Source organism: Falco cherrug, chromosome 8 (assembly GCF_023634085.1).
Source record: "Falco cherrug isolate bFalChe1 chromosome 8, bFalChe1.pri, whole genome shotgun sequence".
NCBI lineage: Eukaryota > Metazoa > Chordata > Aves > Falconiformes > Falconidae > Falco > Falco cherrug.
Window position 1 is genome coordinate 42,015,537 of NC_073704.1, and position 21,386 is coordinate 42,036,922.

The 21,386-nt window shown below is 47.3% G+C and overlaps 1 protein-coding gene across 13 annotated transcripts in view; it reads left to right on the plus strand.

Annotated features, from left to right (window-relative positions):
- Positions 1 to 21,386, plus strand: part of FMNL2 (formin like 2) — a 152,851-nt gene that overhangs the window by 93,048 nt on the left and 38,417 nt on the right. For 8 of the 13 annotated variants that reach the window (XM_055717466.1, XM_055717469.1, XM_055717465.1 and 5 more), the window contains exons 4-10: positions 1,326 to 1,402; positions 3,430 to 3,513; positions 5,156 to 5,308; positions 6,735 to 6,854; positions 16,468 to 16,576; positions 17,821 to 17,897; positions 20,268 to 20,361. In XM_055717466.1, coding sequence (XP_055573441.1) covers positions 1,326 to 1,402; positions 3,430 to 3,513; positions 5,156 to 5,308; positions 6,735 to 6,854; positions 16,468 to 16,576; positions 17,821 to 17,897; positions 20,268 to 20,361 — 714 coding nt within the window. The remainder of the gene's footprint in view (positions 1 to 1,325; positions 1,403 to 3,429; positions 3,514 to 5,155; positions 5,309 to 6,734; positions 6,855 to 16,467; positions 16,577 to 17,820; positions 17,898 to 20,267; positions 20,362 to 21,386) is intronic. The other 5 variants (XM_055717473.1, XM_055717477.1, XM_055717476.1 and 2 more) reach the window with 1 other exon arrangement.

Sequence of the window (21,386 nt, forward strand, 5' to 3'; positions counted from 1 at the left end):
AGTGCCTTGTGTCTACTAGGACTTTACAGTGAGGCATCTATTTCAGTCTCCCAGAGGCTTTCTGAGCTGGGATTTAGTCTTAGCTCAAGTAAGCCAGTGGTGCTGACTAGCACGCGATGAAACCCTGGTGAAAAGGGTAGCTCTAATTTTCACGTAGGTCAGCAAGGCAAGGTAAATCCTATCCTTTCCTCATCTTCACCTCAATAAATTAACTCGTGAGCATCATTAACTGCCAAGTAGTCCCCTTGGTTTTACTGTGGGTTTATTGTGGTGCACTGAGAACAACCCCTTTTTTCCCTAGTGTTCAGAGCACGGTCCTACTTGCAGCAGTGTGGCTTGTGTCCCAAGCATGTGTGAGCCCCTTCCAAACACATCAGGTCTGTGTGTGATAACTGGTGACCAGCCCAGTTAAGTACTGCAATTCCAGGATGGTCATCATTGTCCATCCACTTCTTTTACCTTGTTTACAAAGGAGGAGTTACCAAAACAACTGCTCCAGAAGAGTTTATCCGTCTGTTTTAGTCCATTTCCATGGGCAGGGGCACCAGGCAGGCTTTCCTGGCTGGGAGAGGCAGCGGCACTGCTGGCTCACTCCCTCGGCACACCGAAGGTGATGGAGAGGAGCTGCTTGACTCAACTCATGACGAGTCAGCGTGCATTTAGAGGTCTTCTGCCGTGCCCCGTGCCTGTTTTGAGCCATGCAGTGCGGCTCTTGCTGCGTTCCACTCAGGTCTTGCCAGGTTGCACTTTCTCCTCCCCTGTGGAGATGGCACAAAACCTCACCTCCTTTCCACGGCAGTGTTTTACTTCTGCCATTTTATGGCCTTTTCCCAGCATCTAATTTTGCAGATACATGTTAGCATGCACAAATTATTAAAGCATGCAGATGGCAGCACATGTGTTTCCCTATTGGCTCACACCCACAGATTTGCTAATTAGACAGAAATTGTGGCAGGTATTTTGGTATGGCTGTAAAGTCACAAAAGCAAGATTAGAGCACCAGCCTGAGACTGAAGCCCAAATGCTGTAGTTTTCAATGGAGAGTTTGATACTAAAACAAAGCTTGTATTGTAAAGAAATGTTTATTTATCTACAGGCTTTTAATTTTCTTAATCCTGGAAAACTCAAAAATGTGCATGGGAGCAGAAGTTATTTTTCTGCGCTTGTTTTTGTTGACTGCTGGACTGTTGTGGCATTCCTCAGGATTTAGAGGGGTTCTCATTTTACCTTAATGTTTTATTTATTCAGTCAGCGCTGTGTGAGATGATATTTTTAAGGCATCACATGAGTCTAATTGTTATTTTTGCCTGCTCCCTCAATTACAGAAATTCAGAAGACGAGTCCAAGAGTCTACTCAAGTACTCCGAGAACTGGAAATTTCTTTAAGAACAAATCACATTGGGTAAGAATTTTTGATGTTTTCTAGTCTAAGATATTTTTTTTTACATCTACTGATGGATGTCTTTGAGAAAATATCTCTTTGCATGTCAAGCAGTGATACCACTTGATTGATTGTTAAAGCCTGAAGGGCTTAGTTAAGGGATAGCTGGGCATCTCAGGAGAATAATTCAGCTTTAATCCTTCCGTGATAGGGTTCATCCACATTTCTGTGAAGGCTGCAAAAAAATTGCAGTCAGCTTCTGCTTCACCCTAAGTCAGTCAAAGCAGGAGTGAGCATGATTGTGTCTAGAATAATAATAGCATTGCAGCTATAAATGCATATATAAAAAAACTCCCATGCTGTTTTATAGCTTTAACATGATGCAGTGCATCATGTGAGTAATGGTACCAGGATTTTACTTTCACAATGCAGAAAATTCCTCTCAAATAGTAAAAGAATCGCCAGATACTTAGTTTTTTATCGAACGTGCTGTTCCCACCTGCGTTTCCACCGGTCTCGCCTCCCTGCCTTGGGTCTTGGGCCCAGAAGGCAGTTCAGCACTGGTGCATCAGCCAGGAAGGTTTCTTCAGCATTTGGTTTCATGATCACACACTGCGTCCAGCTCAGTTACAGTGATTTTACAGGATGTTGCTTTTATTTTGAGGTAAACGAGGGTGTTTTAAACAGTGGGAGGAACAGCTGTACTCTCCCGGTGGGAGCTGGCTGCCCAGCACGGCCTGCATGATGGCAGGGCACCCTCCCGCAAGCTGCATCGGTGCAAGTACTTAACAACAAACTTCTCCCACACCCCTGCTATATTTTGTCTCATTTTCCAACACAAAGGATTCCTCACCAGAGACTGAGGGCATCTGAAGTGTGACGTTCTGCAGATTTATGGTGGCTCGTGGGTGTGCAGAAGGAACCGTAATGCTGCACCAGATAAATAAAAGAGGCTGACAAGACCAGTGTTTGTTTATTTGGTTCACTTAGCTGAAAGATGTGTTTCGAAATGTGTTTTATAAAAATACCAGGCTGTTTATTTTAGCAGGTAAACCGTGAAATATTTCAGGCCTGAAGACTAGAATCACTTGGAGGGAATGAATTCCCGGTCTGCTGAGACCGGGGATCCGTAGCTGCGTGGCCCTGGAGGCAGAGCTCCCTGCCCAGCTCCCCGCTCCATCCAGGGGCACCTAACCCACCCCGGGGGGCTCGGCTGCCCCGGCTGGGGTTCGGAGGAGAGCGTAGCTGGGGCTGTGCTCGGGCTCCTTGCTCACCTGGGTTTGCCCCCAGATAGCTGGATTTTCAAACTTGGCATTTTTGAGTTTCTGAAAGCTTTGGAAGATAACAGACTTTTCTGAACTGCAGATTATTTTGCATAACTCTCGGGAGCCAAAATTCACAGTAAAAGGTTAATGCCTTTTAAAAAGAGAAGGCCATATTACTGTGTATGTCCCGGATGGCAGATGACTCTTTCGCTGGTGTGCTGTCTAGATGCTTTTAAAGACTGCTGCTGATCAGGATGTGATAAAAGATAAACCAGGTCCCTGTGACTCCTGCGTTCAAAGGCAGCTGTAACCCCTGCTTGGTGGTTTGCACAGCAGCGTGTGCCAGAGGGGAGGTGAGCCTGGGTGTCCAGTGAAGCCAGGCGGCAGCTGAGCTCCCCAGTGCATCTGTGGCCCTCTTGCAGCAAGAAGAGGAAAGTGGGGAAGGCACTTGCCAACTCTGGAGCTCCATACTTAGAAAAGCAAGTATCTAGTTGTTTCTGAGCAATGCAGAGCGTGCATATTTTTATGCTTCCCTGCCCCCCGCCATCACAGTGCTGCAAAAAAGCTCATTTCAGTACATGTGTAAAGTCCTCTAAAGGACTGTTTTAAATGTCTCTAAATAATAAAGGGCATTTTAAAAAAGTTCTCTTTTCCTGACAAAGCACAGTTTTGCTGCAGTGCTGCCTTTCCCACGCTGGATCGATCTCTAGTTTATCTGACAAGAATTCCAGTAACTGTGCACAGCCCACGAAATGCTCTGATGTCTAATGATTTTTCTAACAGATGGGTCAGGGAGTTCCTGAATGAAGAAAACAAAGGCCTGGATGTGCTGGTGGAGTACTTGTCGTTTGCACAGTATGCGGTCACGTAAGTAAGACATGCCTGGTCCTCTCTGGGCTTGCGAGGCCGAGCAAGAATCCTGCCACCTCTGCAGAGCAGGAGGGGGAGATGCCAGGGCAGATGCTCGGCTTTTCCTGCAGCAGAGCTTTCCTGCTAGCAGCTTGGTGCAGAACTATGCGTGTACCTTAGAGCAGAGGAGATACTAAAGTCCAAAACTATTGCATTGTAACATTTTTCGGAGGAAGAAAAGCCTAAGTTTAAGCCTTGAGATTATTTATCTCTAAGACTGTACTGACATGATTTTGGCTTTGGCCACTGACCATCTTAGGGGTACAGTGCAAAAAGCATTCCACAAATATCTGGAAGCATGCAGGCTTGCTTAGAAATAGGTTTGCAATAGTGACTAATGCCCTACCCTGAGGCATTATAATACTGCCTACCCTGTTCAAAGCAACTTCCGTACACAAACCACTTCTCACAAGGCTCCTGGCAAGCAACGTTGTTGGCATCCCATGCAGTACATGCACTGCGAGACAACAGTAGGAATTTCGAGGTGATTCTGTGTGTTGCGAAGCTACAAAACAAAGTTTTTCAATTCTTGACATGGGGTTAGTTGGAAATCAGATTTAGTCATTTAGGTAATAAATCATTAAATGTATTTTATTAAAATAAATCAGGAGAAACCCCCAGCTTTCATTAGTAGTTATATCACACAATTTGATGTAGATGCTCAGCTGAGGATCTGGTTTCGTACATCCACTGGCTTTCATTCAAGATATTGTAGCAGTAGATGTTTGTATATGTGTATATGAAAAGAAGGGGTAGGTTAAGAGTAGTGCTGTAATTAGGAAGCCAAGCTGAGTGGAGTTGAGATTCTATTTTTAGAAAAGGTGCCATCAGATGTATATATGTCATTACACAGAAAAAAGATTTTTGGTGACGTTGCAGTAAAATTAATGAAGGAAAATTGTATGGTTTAAAATGTTAGTAATGCTGGAAAAAACTGCACAGCAAAGGGAAGTGTTTGTACAAAGACTTTCTTCCTAAAATTATACAAATGTACGCAAGTTAACTTGCTGGGTTTTTCCCCTCTCTGACATGGTAAACATGAGTAATAACCTCAAAAGCTGTAAAGGGAACAAGCAATTTTGCTTGAAATAGCAGTACGATGGGCAACGAGTCAGAAATTAAAAGAAAATCTGTAACGATCATGGAAATATATTACATACGCTGGGAGACTGATGGGGGCCAACGAGGAGGTGCAAATACTTGGTCACGTATTGATGGAGGAAACTGAATTAGTACTTGCAACACATTGATGAGTTGAAATAAAATGGAGCCAGCTTTAAGCATCCCCACGCTTTCCTTCAAGGCAGGGCAAAGTGGCCAATGTATTTATTTTACACTGAAGTAGAATGCTTAGCTGTTTGGTCCTTCTGAGCTGGTATGCTTGTGTGGTTTGCTGCTGCCTTTGCCCAGGTCTGGATTTGCTGCGCTGTGCGTTTGCTGCTGGCGCTGAGCGAAGGGAGGTTAGCCTGCCTTGCTTTCTTCCTTTCTTTTTGTAATCTTTTGTGACCTACTAAAATCTGCAGGTGTTGGACAGGAAGGAAGATGCTCTGTGTATCTTTTCTGTCTAACCCAGCACTGGAATTTCTATTTTTTTTTCCAGATTTGACTTTGAAAGTTTGGAGAACAATGTGGAAAACTCGATGGATAAGTCCAAACCTTGGAGCAGATCTATTGAGGACCTGCACAGAGGCAGTAATTTACCCTCACCAGTTGGCAACAGCATTTCCCGCTCTGGCAGACACTCGACTTTACGGTAAGGTGCTTAATCGGGCAGTGGGCGACCTGCAAACAGCGAGTGCCCCAGTGAGAAGAGTCAGTCTGGTTTTCCAATTAGGATGTTTTTCATCTTCCCTCTTTTCACAGTGTAGGCTTGGCATATGCAGGAGATGTGTCATTGTACTGATGGTTTTGAGGTGGAAAGAAACACTCAGCTAGTAATGTGGGGCAGCGTTACACAGCAGTTGAGGAAGAGACAAGAATAACTCTGCCTCCCTTTCCAATGGCAGAGTGATCTAAGGATGCGTGATACGTTTCCATCAGGTACAATGTAGCTTGCACAGAGGAAGCAGTACCTCTTCTCCAAAACCTCTCTCAAGGTTTCCATGGCCCCAGCCAGCCTGGGGCTCCGATCTGGTGTCTCGTCCAAAAAGCTCTCTTCTAACAGCACATTCCTTCCATGCTGCTGTGAACAAGATATATATATATTTTTTTTTTTTTGAAAGGCCACTTCCATTCTTCAAACCTGCTGTTAATTCCAGCACCACCCTAGGCTTGACTATGAAGTATCTCTTTCCAAATACTGGGATTTTTTTATATATGTTTTTTTTTTTAGTTTGTGGAAAAGGCAGGATCACTTCCCAGGACTGAATGGCTGTCAGCTCTGTAACATTCCTTTGATGTTTTGCTATTCTAAAACATACTGAACACTAGCTTCAGACTAGCAGTCCCATTACCCAGGGGCGCAGCTCAGCATTTCAAATGCTTTTTGACTTTTTTGGGGAGCTTTTATGGAGTTTTGTTACATCATACTGTGAGCATAGAAGAGTCCAAAAAAGGTGCAGCCAGTGAGGACCTGCAGCTTTTTCCCACGTCTTCCAGCAAAGGTTCAGCATTGGTTTGCCAGTCAATGGTAATGTTGGCTCTTCACTGATGTTGAGTGCCTTCCACCTGCAGCTGGTAGTGGATGTGGTACCTGGGAGACGTAGTACACAGATGCCAGGCAGTGGAGAGGAAGAGTCAGACACACAGTTCTGGTAAAGAAATACAAGCTGTGGAGTGCAACAAAATCACTTGGCCAGTTGATTTTTAAACTTTTGAATGTTGCAAAGGTGTTCTTAGTTGTTTTGGTTTTCTTTGATTACTGTGACAGAGAAATGGTAGAGTCTTGTGCTTGCAGGAGGATGTCTTACTCTGCTCTGTCTTTGGGAAGCATGCTTGTGATTAGTCACACTAGAAGTACGTAAGTCAGGTATACATTACATGTCTCTTACATTTTTTTCTCTTCATTTCCTTCCATCCTTTTTCACATCCCTCTTTATTCCTTACCTTTTTTTATTTTCCATTTCAACGTCCCCTTCCTTGCATCCTTCATTCCCCTCCCTCTTTCAAACGCTCTTTTCCAATTCTCTCTCTCGCATCCTTCCCTCCTCTGCTCTCATCTGCCTTTCGCATACCATCAGATCGGTTTCTCTGCCTGAGCAACTTCAGTTCAAACGCTGCCAGAGCTGCTTTTCAGCCAACTGCCTCTGGAGCAGCTTCACTTTGCGCTCTGCTGATGAGGCTTCGAGCCGGAAAATCTCGTAAGTCCCAGGTGCAAGGTTACACGCAGCACGCGCTATGCGGGGCATGGGAGCTGCGTGGCTAGCACTGTTCCCCATGCCTTATAATCTGGTAACCCTGCGTCTTGGTAAAGCAGCCACCTGAGCATCAGGGGCAGGTTTCAGTCTCCAAGATGCGTGGTTATCACATTATAACTTCAAAGCGTAGTTTGCTTCCGTAGAGTGGGATTTTCTAAAAGAAAATAAGATGTGTTTCACTTTGAAACAAGGTACTAGTTTTCTTTATCATATTGCAAATAATATTATTAGTTTCAGACCTAAGACATGGAGCCCTTAGTCGTTGGCTGTGTTATCCCATCTTTTTTATTATAAATAGAGGCTTCGCTCATATGCAAAACTGGCACAGAAGTGTAACCTAGCACAGCGTTTGTCAGCCAAGTCGTCCCCTCCTGCCCGCAGAGCCGTCTGTGTGCTGGGGCAGCTTGGGCAGAAACTGTCCAACACATGTTGAACTAGCATCTTTAGGTTGTGTTTCTTGGGAAAAAAAAAAAATAAAAAATCTGTGTTTTAAAATCTATTTTTTCAATAGCTGGGGGACTGTGTGTTTTAAAAAAAAGTAAAACCTAAAGGTAGGTGGGAAGTTTTTAAGAGTTTTTTCCTGTAATTAGCAAACACTAGTTAACTGAAGCAGAAGCTTTTCTTGAGAACAGGCTGGGCCCTCGTCAGACGAGGAGGGTTTGCAGGAGGGCATTTCTGGGCAAAACCAGGAGGTTTCTGCCGCGGGGCTGGGTAGACGACGTGCCTGGGACATGCAGAGACCTGGGCCGTGTTTTCTTGAGTGTGGAAGCTCCTCTTCTGTCTTCGTTATGAAAACATTCAAATGGAGAGGAAGGAAGAAGCGGTCCTCCCTCTTGGATGAAAAATAGAAGGCTGACAATCTTAACAGGGTAATTTAAAATGCAGGAGCTGGACTCATCCCTGCAATGCCATAGCAGTATGAAAAATGAGAACAGATTTGGCCTGGATTCCTTTTAATTAAAACAGCAAGAAGGTTTGGGGAGACAGTGTTTCGTGCCAGCTTTGACACCATTTTTGCTCGCTGTTGGTACGTACAGGCGTACAGCAGTGTTGGGGCACCCGTTCTCCTGCCTGTCCTCGGGGTTCAACAACAGCAAAACCTGCTGTAGCCCTCAGAACCCTGTATGGTGGCAGCTGACGTGTGCTGTGCACATTTAATTATAGCAAGAGGAAGAGGAGATAAGCACAAAGCAACACTAGGAAGTACTGGAGGGTTATACCCCTTGTGCACTTGCAAATGATGCGACTGTTGTCGTGAGCAGCTCCCTTGCAGCAGCCAGGGCGAGCTGGCTGCGGTGTGAGCTCGCCCAGCGGTGACGTGGGCATGGAGGCTTTCTGTCTCTTCGTCTACGTGGCTAAGGCTATCCATTTCTAATTGTGACTTTAACCGGCTTCCCGTAGCTCTTTTTAGTGGTGCTAAACCATGCCAATTCCCTGCTCTCTGGGTTTCCTTGGCAACTGAGGTTGTTGGTTTTTTTTAAGAAGAGGCACAGGGATTTGGGAAGCAAACACCAAAATGAGGGCAGGAAGATAAAAAGAGGGATGAACCTTTGGGGATTTTATTGCTGCTTTTTTGGGGGGGAGAAAGAGCATTACTTTCACGTGAGAGTTGTACTCTCCTGTCAGATAAATATTAATGCAGACTTTGCAATGTCCCAGCCCATTAGAAATTCCCTTTCTTCTGAGTCAAATACTTCAGTTTCTATGTGAACTGAACTGAGAAACTTCATTTCTTTCTTGAAAATCTGTGGAGTCCGTAATGAGAGAGGGATGCAGGCAAACATATCTTAATCCATAAATGGGCTTTGAATGCATTCAGCAATTGGACTCATGTTTGACACTGTTTTGCTGCAGTGATTTAATTTGGACTTTGCCATTAACGCTTTCACTGCTCAGGGGCCAGCTGACTTTGTTGTCGTAATTGCTAACTTAACAGCGCATATTTTTGAGCAGCCCATTGTCAGGTTTTGTGGTCCTCCTGGTTTCTCTCCCTGAAGCCCAGGATGGCAGACCTGGGAGAGGCGTTGGTCAGGCAGCGGTGTCCGTGGCAGCTGGGGGTGGCTCCAGCGTGGTGGGTGCCCGTTTCCACGTAGCCTGCTTGTGGTGGGGTGGGTGATTGTCCTGGTCGAACTGGGTGAGAATCCCCGACAGTACCCATCTGTGTTTGTGTACAGAGGGGAAGCAACACGCTTGTTTCCATGCTGGATGTGGGATGTGTGCGGCGTGGCAGAGCTGAGCACTACCTGGGTCTGCATTCACATACAATCACAGGACGGTTGGTGTTGGAAGGGACCTTAAAGCCCACCCAGTTCCCAGCCCTGCCCCGGGCAGGGACCCCCCCCAGCCCAGGCTGCTCCCAGCCCCATCCAGCCTGGCCTGGAGCACTGCCAGGGATGGGGCACCCACAGCTGCTCTGGGCAGCCTGGCCCACCGCCTCGCCACCCTCACAGTACGTTTATATCTGTAGTCATGCGCTGGTTGTGGAGCCTGGGAGGAGGGAGGGAAACCAAAACAGGCTGTTGCGATTTCTTTTCTTGCCTTTTTTAAGCAGCAAATACCTTCTCAACTTTATGGAATAACAATTTTCCCAGATTCTGTTAGATGAAGACAAACACAGCAGCTTCAAGGTCATTTATTTTCTTTGCATCTGTGGCACAGCCCAGCTTTGTGTCGCCCGTGTTGGAAGTTGGCCGCTACCTGCTCTGGCTTCCCTTGCCCGAGCAGAGCTGCTGATTGCACCTCACTGGTGTAAATGTTTATGGGGGCCACCGCTGAGCGCAGGCTTTCCCTTCCCGGGCCTCATCCCTGCAGGGGGGTGCAAGTTCAGAATCCCCATATCCAGCAGACCCAGCTTGTAACTTGCTTTAAGAGGCTGGAGAAATCCAAAGTCAGTAGGAAGCGCCGAGCCCTTCCTCTTCCAAAGCCCCGTTCTGCTGTCAGGAGGACATCCATGACACAAACACCACCACCTCCAAATGCCAACAGCAAAACGGCAGGAGCGCAATCCAAACCCCGCCAAGCGCCGATGCAGAGCAGCAGCCCCAGCCCACACAGAGCTGGGTGAGCGGCAGGGCAGGTGGCAAGGGCCACCCTGGGCTCTGCTGCTCCCCTGGCTCCTGCTCGGGGGGAGCCAGTGCAGGCACGCGATACACTTTAGCAGAGAGTAAGATAAAAATAATAGGAGAAGCCAGCTGTAATCTGTGTTTGTTATTAACATGGTTCATTAGAAGTCTACAGCATTGGAGTGAGCCCATGTCCTCATTTTAAGCCTGGAAGTCCTCCCGTTGCACTTGGTGGAGATGGCAGGATTTTGTATTGAGATCAGTGCTCACCTACCATGGTGGAAAGGGCTTTCATCTACCTGGAGCATCCCATCTTTTTGTGTAGGTGTTTTTATTTTCCGTGTATCTTCAGTGTCAGCGTGAGCTGTTTTGCACCAGGAGATGCCCTTGCTTGTTGCATTTTCTAGGTCTTGGTTGTGCGAAGTGCTGGGTGAGTCCATGCCACGCTGGGCATTCTCAGCAGTTTTGTCTGATACTGGTGACAAAGTAGCGTGGACGTGGAAGCAGAAGTAGTTTAGCATAATTAATTTCCTTGGGCTGGCTGGGTTGAAAGTTCCTTTTCACCTTTCTGTAGGAGGCTGGTGGGCAAAAGCACAGCCTGGTCTCCAGAGGCATCGTGGCAGTGCTTTTACAAGCACTAAATTAACTAAATTGTTAACAAATTGAATAAAAATGACAAATGAGTTATTCTTGAAGAGAAGCGTACTTCTGTTAGATGCAGGCGCAAAAAAAGAACCTTAAACTGTCCTGTGTATTTCAGCCCAGGTTTAGGCTCGGTTTTAAGGGCTTTTGGTTTTCCCACGCGGGTGCAGTGTCCCGGCGGTGGGAATGCCGGATCCTGCGTGCTAACCCCCAGCCGGCGCAGCCAAGGCACGGCGTGGTGGCACAGCTCCCTCCCTGTGTGACACCCTGTGCCCACCGCTGGTGGCTGGCAGGAGGGAAGCGTTACACGCTGCAGGAGCTTGCATGTGGTCAGGTTTTCTGTTTCTGCCTTTTTTCAAAACTAAGGTTTTATAATTCTTCTTTAAAGGAGGGGTGGAGGAAATAAAAGAGGAACCATCTGATTTTAATTACCAGGATAAATATACTCATGGTGACATAATCTTTGACCTGCAGCAGGCAGGAAATCAAAACCAACGATTCATCCAGATGCTCAGATCAGCCTGATGTTTAGTAACAAGAAATGAAATAAAAGCAAAAGAAGATCATCCACCCTGGCTTGGCTCACGTCGCGTAAAGGGAGGTGTCGGAGCTACTGCCAGCTTGCCCTGCCTTTAGGAAGGAAACAAATAATGTCAGGGGTCATTGCAATTGCCACTGATACCGAGAAAGCATCTTGAGCCTTCGTTCCAGTGTGCAGAGTCCTCGTAAAAGAGTTTCTGTGCAAAAAATCCTCATTAATTCTTGGCATTCATGTCTGTGTGAAGAAATTTGCATCTGTTGAAGGGAAGCGATCTAAATCTAGGGCAGAATCCCATCTGTGCTAGAGATATTTTCTCTACACTGCAGCCCTCAATTGCATATTCTGTACCCATTTTTCAGCCTAATTGTAAGCTAACAGGGGTGGAAGGTCTGCGCGCCGGGGGGTGTGGGCTCTCCGTGTCACTGTTGTTATCGCTGAGTTACACATCACCGACGAGGGAGGTGTGGGGTGGTGGGGCAGACAGGAGGACAGCTGTGGGGAGAGCACAGAGCACGGTGTGCAGCCTGGGGCTGGAGCTGTGTACCTGCCCGGGGGCAGGGTCCCCAGGGGTGATGCAGCTGCCTCTGACTTTGCCTGTTTGCTGGTCATGAGAATCATGGAATCATTCAGGTTAGAAAAGATGTTTAAGAACATAGAGTCCAACCATTAGCCCAGCGCTGCCCAGCCCGCCACTAACCCATGTCCCTCAGCACCGCATCTATGTGTCTCTTAAATCCCTCCAGGGATGGTGACCCCACCACCCCCTGGGCAGCCTGTCCCAGTGCCTGACCACCCTTTCCATGAAGAAATGTTCCCCAGTGCCCAGTCTGACCCTGCCCCGGTGCACTTGAGGCCGTTCCCTCTGGTCCTGTCGCTTGTTACCTGGGAGCAGAGCCCGACCCCCCTGGCTGCAGCCCCCTTCCAGGGAGCTGTAGGGAGCGATCAGGGCCCCCCTGAGCCCCCTCCTCTCCAGGCTGAACCCCCCCAGCTCCCCCAGCCACCCCCCATCAGGCTCGTGCCCCAGCCCCTGCCTGGCTCTGTCCCCTCGGTGTCCCTCCTGCAGCGAGGGGCCCAGTGAGCGAGGCCTCCAGGTGAACATCTCAGGCTGCCAAGCGGGTGTTCCTGGCCGCGGGCAGGTGGTGCCGTACGAGATGTCTGCAGCCCTTGGTGGGTTTCTGTGGGTCTTTTCCACCTCTTCAGAAGAGGCGAATATTGTCTTCACCTCAAACCATCTTCTTGGTGCCTGTGTTGCTCTGCAGTGCGGGGTCCTGATTAGGTGCCGGGGAAGCCGTGGAGGTCGGGAGAGGTGCAGAGGGGAGGGAGCACCCCTCAGCCCGTGAAGGCTCCATCTAGGTGGCTGCATCCCAAGCCGAGTTCCCTGGGAGATCATACCCAGTGTGCTCCAGGGTTGCAGAGCATCCTTGCTCCCCAATTCTGTTTATTCTCCCTCCTCAAGCAGCTGGCCATGCCATAGCCTAGCTTTATGGTCATCTTTTATTGCCTTAAGAAGACTTGCTCCCATCTGTTACAGCTGCCAAAACTCTGTCAGATGTTTACAGCCGCTCTGAAGCTGAAGGGGTTGATACGCCAGGCGCTGAGGAAGATTTTTTTTTCTTCTGTCAGTGGCATGATAAAGATCTGATTACCCTGCTTATTTAAAATTTAAAGGAAAATAATGTATGCAGCCTTTAGTAGTTTTAAACTGAGATAAGTTATTGTAGGAAGTATCTCTGTATGACTAGAAATGACTTGTAAATCTTTTTGTTGCAGTGTTTGTCGTATTTAGTGAAATGAATGTATGGAAATACGCTAGTGCGGCGTGGTTACACATTCTCCAGTCAGCGCTGGCAATGCTTCCAGACTTCCCAGTTCAGACTCAAGGTACAGGTCCCAGTTAAAGGTTGCACTGGTCCTCTTTTGTCTCAGGAAGGGAGATCTGGAGAACGACTGCATCCCCGAGCGTGGGGTCTGTGCGCGGGCTGTCAGCCCGGCCGTGGGGACGCAGCAGGATGGAGCGCAGCCCCGGCTGGAGCTCCTTGGCCAGCCCCATTCCTACCAGGAGCAGCCAAAGTGTCCAGAGCCCAGGTGGGAGAGTGGTGCAGCACACCATCCAGGGGGCTGGCAGTGGCCTGAGGCCAGCCCCACAGCGCGGGGAGCAGCCTCGTCCTCCCTGGTCCCCTGGGGCACAGCCTGTGCCCCTCTGCGGGGTCCGCCCCCCGAAACCCGGCTCCCGTGCCTTAACGGCTGGCTGTTCTCCGGCAAAACTAGGTCATGTTTCCCGCGAACCTGAAATCCGTCTGGAGTGCCCTGAGCTGATTTATGCATTCATATATATGGAGGGGAAAAAAAAAAAAAAAAAAAAGAAGAAAAAGTAGTGCGACTGAATTCTGCTTTGAATTTTGGGGTTTCTTTCATCTTGGCGCTCCTGGAAAATGAAAGCAAAGGGAAGTAATTGCTGGAGCCTGGAGTTGCCAGCTCTCCGTGGGCAGGGTGGTTTGGCACTGGAGCTTGCCGTGCATCCTGCTCGCATCCCACACTGGAGCTGCGGAGCAGGAAGGCTCCCGCAGCTGCACAGGCTGGCACGGCCAGGGTGCTGCTGCGCAGGGGTCACTGCCACCCCCCCGGACACCAGCCCCTCCTAGCAGCTGCCTCCTTCCTTTTGTTTTGTACATTTGCAGTGAGAAAATTAGCAAGTATGTTCTGTGTGTCAGAGTGTGAGCTAGTGAGTCAGAATAAAACAATTCTGTTATTACTTGTTCTTCTATTTGTTATTAATCTTAATTATTATTATTATTAATAATAATTTTAATCACTGAATTTAAAAGCTACACCTTTTTTAGACAAAATGAGTAGCTTGCATTTTTTAGACAAGTACTTTGCATTACTTTAGACAAGTAGCTGTTCACTAGCAGCATCAGCAATAAAGAGAGTAACCCCTCAAATGCACTCAGAATATGCAGAGGAAAGAAAAGAAAGAGGAAAACAGTGAAGTGTGATAACGCCAAAGCTGCTCTGATCCCCCCCTGACATTGCCCAGGGCCAGACGCTTAGCACAGGAGGCACTTGTATGAGCCAGGCGGTTGCCCCGTGATGTTCCTCCTGGTACATGCTCCTGCTTCCAGCAGTCTGTAGGTTTAACATCCTGATCTAAGGATTGCGTTTCATGTTTAATAGCTCTTGATGGATTTTTTTTTTTTCCCCTCTGTGAATTGGTGTAAGTGCTTTTGGAACCTGGGCCAGGCTCTGGGCTCCGCAGCAGTCGTGCTGAAGAACTCCTGCTCTCTGGAACACTGTGTGGAGGAGTGCCTCGAAAATTGCCAGGTTTGCTTTGCTGCTGTCACCTGATAATTATGTCATGCCACATAGTTCCCATGTTACAAGAAATAATGACAGATCCTTCCCCGTTGACTCCTTCCGTGCACTCATAGTTTCTTGGAGTGCTGGGATAGTTCTTGGATGGAAAAGCCTGGTTCTGCATCTCCCCTGAAGCTGTCCTGTTCACCGCCTCACCTCCCTCCCCCTTGGTGTGTGGGTGCCGTTGGGCTTTGAGTCGCTTGTGTACCCACGCTGACCCGTCTAACTCCTGGCTGGGGGCTGTGGTGGGTGCTAAGGATGCTGGAATGCAGAAGCTTTCCCTGCTGCAGTTGTTTTCCCGAACCAAAGAGGAGAGGAGCCTTCCCTTCTCTGTGCTGCAGGCTGCAGAGGTGGCATTGGCAAGTGAGGCCAGCTGCAGTTGCCTGATGGAGCCTTGGTTTTCCTGGAGGTTGTACTTACTCCAGCAGTCAAGTTCATCTACAAATTTCTCTTTCCTCCCCCAGTGGAGTTGCTCTTTGCATAACAAATGGCAGAATTTGCACATTGCTGCACTTGCATGGCATTGTTCTTATTTCTGGCTTCCTATCAGCAGATTTTTATACTTTCTTCCTCCGTTTTCAGGCCCAAGTGTGATAGTTGGCAATGCCAAAGGATTGCTGTGCCTGCCTAGACATTCCATTAGCCAGCGAGCTGGTGCCCTTTTGGGCTCTGCTCTCACTCGCATGGGTGCAAATCAGGAGCAAATCTCAGGATGCTGCAGCCCTGTGACTAACAGAGAACCCGCCTGCACCTTCTCTCTGGGCTGTTTTTATGCTGTAAATTGGGGCAACATGATCAATAATGTGTTTTTCCAACCCCAAACACCGTCGCTGTCAGTGTTACCCGCGGTGCGGCTGGCTGGGGCTGCTCGGGGCAGCCTGCAGAGCATCACAGAGCACCTCCCTGCGCCTGGCCCAGCCGGGGTGGTCCTGCAGACCGCCCCGCCCCCCCCCCCCCCCCACTTGGGATGGGGTTTGTCCTGCAGTGTGCTGGTCTTGGGGCTGGCTGGGGCAGCGCGGCAGCACCATGGATGCCATCAGCTGATTGCAGCACTTAGTGCATCACCGTCAAAAGAGTTTCTTGACCATAATCATCATCTTCTTGTTGCTTACTTGGTTTCACACATGCAAGAACATGATATGTATTTCATATGGAAGTCCATCTCCTTGTCTCCAATTTCCTGTGCTCAGCTTGTAAAGTGTGTTTTTTCTTTAAGAAAATAAGCAGTATCTCGGGAAGAGCTGAAATGTGGTTTTCATTTGCTATGCCGTAGAAGTAACAGATTCAAAGATTTCCCTTTGTGTTTATTCCATGTACTTATTTAATTGAATTCAAGGTTGATTTACCAGTTAGGGGTTATAATTAAAATAATTAATGCCTCTGTTCTGAGGAAAGTTCCTAAGGGCTGTATTTTCCTCAAATAATTTGGAGGGCTTTCAGCAAGCTCAGCTGCAAAATAGAAGGGAGGCACCATTCTTAAAGGAAATGCAGCGGGAATTAATACGTTTGCTGATGCCTATGAATGTGCAGTTCCATTAGAAGTCTGTGCTGTTGCTCATGCAAAGTAAAAGTGCATGGAAGAAAATCTGGAATACCTCTGCTGGCGGGTGGATCGTTCTGGCCCTGTTGCATGCCGTGAGAGATGGAGGTACCTGCCTTTGGATGAGTCGTGCTGCCGCCGCGTGGGAGGGCTGAGACCGGCAGCTCGTGGCCTGTGCTGGCCCTGGGCTGGGTGGCCAGCAGGCAGCCGCGGAGCCGAGCATCTGGAGCTTTGCCTGCTGCCAATGTAAACAGCCCCTGACCTTTTTTCTGCTCTGTTTGTATGTTGTCCAGTGGTCTTCGGCTCTGCAGAACTGAAAGGGTCTGCGTTTTCACCCAGTGGAGGAATATTTCTGTTCCTTTATTCTTACCACCTAAAACCAGTCTTGTGATTGATGAGAGCTGTTTTTGTTTGCAGGTATAACACCTTGCCAAGCCGAAGAACGTTAAAAAATTCCAGATTAGTGAGTAAAAAAGATGATGTTCATGTCTGCATCATGTGTTTACGGGCCATAATGAATTACCAGGTATTTCCCTTTTTGTTCTTTTGAACCACTTAACTGTTTTATGGTTGAGAAGGGGGCGAGGAAAAGGTTAGGGGTGAATTGTTAAGGTAAAACTGATGAAAAGGTTTAAATTCTGAACTCATTCTTAGGCAGTGTAGCTGGGAAGTGATGTAACACAGTCCGTGTGTACCCATGCAGATGGTGGGGTACAGATGTGGAGACACACGTAGGTAAGTGGGTGCATACTGGGCTGGTTCCTCTGTTCACTGACGGGCTCACTTTGCACTCACTGATGAGGCATGCAGCCACACAACTGAAGTTAGAATTTGGCTCGGAGTTTAGTACTGACGTTTAGGAAATACAAGAATTTTTCAGAAGAGCTATACACTGATGGAAAATCCAAGCTTTCACCCTTGTTAGATATTTATGGCAAGGCAGTTGCAGTAACTGTAAGTCAAGGAATAAACTAGACCAAACCTAATCTTATTTTCATGAGGTTTTTTTCTCTTCATTGGGATGCTGCAGTCATGGCATACCCAGGTAGCTTCAGAGACATGGGTTTTTATGCTAAAACAGTATCGTTGAAAAGTTTTGTGCTTCAGAGAAAGTCTGTGGTGAACACCTTTGTTATGAGCTGTGCAGTTGTACAAGGCGTTTGTAACACCACTGCGTATGTCAGCTCTGCCCTTGGGATACCAGCTCCGTGGGGTTTACAGGGTGCCATACCTCTGATGGGAAGGATGCAAACAGTGCCTGTACATTGATAACCGATACATTATTTTCCAAAGCAATTATTTTTTTGGTTTTGGAGAGGAATGCCAGCAGTACTTGCTCAATAACTGCATGGTGTAGTCACTGTATGGCAGCACGCGTGCTGGAAAAGGAATGATTTTGGCAGCTGAATTGCAAATTCCTCTTTAGAGAATAAATGATGCGCTTGACTGTCAGAATTAAAAAGGGGTTGCAGGGAGAAAGGATGAGCAGAGGGGTTGGCAGTGGTGTAGGATCAGCTCTTGGACCCCTTTTTGATGGCTGACATGGCCAAACCAAGCACTTTTGACGCTGTTAATGGCAGAGCAGTTGTTAGGCACGGTGGGAGATGGAAATGTTCTGACTGACTTGGTAAACTCGACAAGGTTTTGTTTGGCTTACAGGATCGTGAAAGACTGCCGCCAGTTCTGGTCAGAGATATGTAATTTGTTGGATTTTAAAAATAATAATTTCAGTCTCCAAGCTGACACAATATTTTCCCCTTCTCTTTTCAGTATGGATTCAATATGGTCATGTCGCATCCACATGCCGTTAATGAAATTGCACTAAGTTTGAACAACAAGAATCCCAGGTAGGCTGCACTTGCTTTTAGAGTTTTAAGAAGTAGGTAAGTAAGGAGTACTTGGAAAGGGATTTTCAGGGGTACGTTTATGCACGAACCTGTAGCAAAAAACCAGACTTGGTTCTGCATCAGATTAAATCCAGATAATGGTGCAAATGGATGAGCGATCGCCATCTGGGTCTGCTGGGTTCAGAAGCTGCTGCCTCCTCCGCTGCAGGTTTGCTGCCTAAGCACGCCGGCTCTGCTGCACTGAGTCTGCTGATCATGGGCGGCTCAGCGTGGGGTTTTCCTGAAGAGTAAGAAAACCTGCTTTACGAAATTTTGTCTGAAGGGTCCTTATGTTTGAATATCTTTGAGAGAGGGTTTCATTGTGGTTCTGGGTCGGGTTGCTGTTCAGCCACGGCAGTGATGTGGCAGTGGCGCAGTGGAACTGGTGGCTGTGAGGCTGTGTCCCCTCCTCGTCCTGCGCACACTGGTGACCCTGGCAGCCACCTCCAGCAAGCCTGGAGCTGTGAGCCTCTTGCATGTCTAATGAAACCGAATCTGGCACACTGATGTTTGCAAGGAAAGGTAAAACTAGGGGATGAGGCAAAACTAAACAGCATATATCTGTGTATCCATATACATAGCTGTTGCTTAGGCTGTGCGCTTGCCTTACAGTGCACTGCTTGAAATCGTGTCCTGATGGAAGTAGGTGCTGCCTTCCTTTCTTTTATTTAGCCCTAAGTCAGCAAGCCTAGGTACAGGATAAACGGGAAGGATATGGGAAGTTTATTGATTTTAATAATTTTTGGTGTCCTGTGCCTGAAAATCAGGTGATCAAGAGAGAGCCTGAGTTTTCATTTTTGAAAGAAGGGGGTTATTTAGGTTTCTGCTTATAAAAAAATAATGCTTTGAAATATGGCTAAAATAATCTGAAGACAAAACGTAACTTTAGTGCTGTTCAAAACCTAATTTCTCTTTGGTTTAGCCCCATTGTAACTTTTGAAGAAACCAGAGAGCTGAGTGCTTAGGGTCGGCCGAGGTGTGCAAAAAGGGAAGCAGCAGCTCTGAGAGATGCTGCAGAGCTGATCCCATCCCCGGGCTGTGTACACTGCGGAGTGAGGGTGGAGGATGGCTGTAGGGGCTCCTGACTCCTGGCTGTGCCCAGATGGATGCCACAGATGCAGCCGTATCTGTCCTCTCCCCCATCCCCACCCCAGGCGTGTGGGCGCTCCAGGCAGCTCTGGAGACCCGGGCATTCCCCTGGGCTTTCCGCTCGCAGAGGTGGCTCTCCCTGGCTCATAGCCTGCCCGTGGAGGGGATATTACTGAAGATCCGTAGTAAGAGCTCCTTGATCCTGTCTGAAAGAGCTTGGATTTCCTTCTTATGGCAGGAAAAAAAATGCTGAGTAAGAATTGAAAATGATACATTTAAAATTTCCTAGGAAAGTGAACATTTTATCTGGTTTCCAAAGATAACCTTGACACTTTGAAAGCCAAAAGGTATTTCGTTTTCTGTAACATCTGGTTTGAGTCAGTGCTTTAGCATGAGACTAATTTCATATGTGTCTGCATGATTTTACTATCTGCTCAGAGCTCATCTGGCTATAAAGTCCTGTTGGTGCTCTTGCCTTACGTGAACCCTGTAAGAAAGTGATGGGGATTATTTATATTAGGGTTACACTGAGTCTGCTGCATGCTTTTCTTTCAGTTATCTGCTGTGTTCTCTCATTAATATGCCTGTGTTAGCACTGCTGTCAATCAGTTGCCCAGATTTCTGATTCAAGAGGGGGAAGACGTGCTAAGGCATCCTATATTTACTGCAGTGAATCACATCTTTTTTTTTTCTGGGGTTGGGTGTTGGTTGGTGGGGTTTTTTTGTGTGTGGCTATGAATAATACAGATTATCATAGAAAATAATTCAGATTTGTATCTGGAAAAATACAGATTTGAATTATAAGTGTGTTCGTGAACAGCCGGGCTGCTCTGCGGTGACCCTGGCTGGCGTGGAGCTGCCTCCTCTCGGGGTCTGTGTGGGCGAGCGCTGCGGGAGCGCAGGCTGCTGGAGGCTGACCCGCGCTGCCCTTACCAGTGTTATGCCACTGCCTTTGGTTTGTTTGAATTTGCCCCAGCGTAATTTGTGATTTAAATTTTTGCATGGTTTGAGAAGCGTTAAAATGGGGGAAGTTACTGCATGATCCTGGGAGAGCCAAAATGCCCTGGATCAGGTGATGCTCAGCATTATGCACCTTGCAGGTTTACTAGTTTCAAAGGATGAAAAATACACGGGATGCAACCTGTGGCTCCCAGCGTCTGTGCATCCGTTTTGCCAGCAGGTAGGGAGAAGGTGGTTCAGCACGTGGTGGTAATTGACTGTCACCATTTCTTTTCTTCACAGGACAAAGGCCCTTGTCTTAGAACTTTTAGCAGCTGTTTGCCTTGTTAGAGGAGGACATGAAATCATTTTATCTGCATTCGATAACTTCAAGGAGGTATGTTTTTACTGCTTCATTAGAATTTGGCGTGCATTTTGATAGTTCTGTCACTATTGGCTGGAGCTTTCTCATTCAGCTAAATTCCCTAGAGTGAGGGTTTTTCATAATCTGCAGGCTTTCCATAAGTCAGCTTGAGCTGCAAAGAAGTAGATGGTGGTGTTGATGCCATCATTTTGTTCGTGTTTGTGTGAAAGAGCCATAATCCCAACAAGCTTAATCCAGACTGTGAATTGCTCCCTTTACCTTTTGGTCAGGCGAGGTGAGCCACTGAAGTGGAAAACTAATGGAGATCTTGAGAGCTTCACTCCGGTTCTTCCGTCTCTGAAACAACCAGGAATGGTTTATTAGATCTTCCATTTTCAGAACCATTTATGCAAACCTTTGAAATGCAAAACTCGTGGTTTTACTATCGGTAGGAATTTTATTTGTGAAGTTACAAAATCAAGTCTCTGTGATGGAACACTGCTGAAATTAATAGAGGTATCCAAGTTGGCTCACATGGGGCAGAGCAGTGTTGTCGGTGGGTGTACGTGTCCAAGTGTATCATACGTTTGCATGCAGGGGTTAGTGGGATTTGAGAATGTTGTATCAAGCTTTGGAAGCAGTAGTGGGGGAACTGAGTCCTAGAAAGCTGCTGTTGTAGTTTATTTTGCAGATGGATGTTTGTGTGGATTTATTATCAAAGAAAAAAGGAATCTAGACTTTCCAGCTCAAAAAACGTTAGACGTGGTGAGTCCCAACTGGACCATGTGTAAACACGTAGCGTGATTATCCTTAATGCTGCTGTTGCTATAAGTAGGTTAATGCAGGTGATCAACAAGCCAAGTTGTTGATTTTTTTACTTTTTGTGTTTGGGGAGTTATTTCTGGGGGGGAGATGCTAATCTCTGATTTACATCCACTGTAATATTTGCATGTCGTAGACAAATAACTGTATTTCTGAGGTGCTCACCGTGGTACAGAGCCAGAGCAAAAGGTCTGAAGGAATCTCCAGTGTGGGCCTGTTGTAGAAGCCTCAGCTTT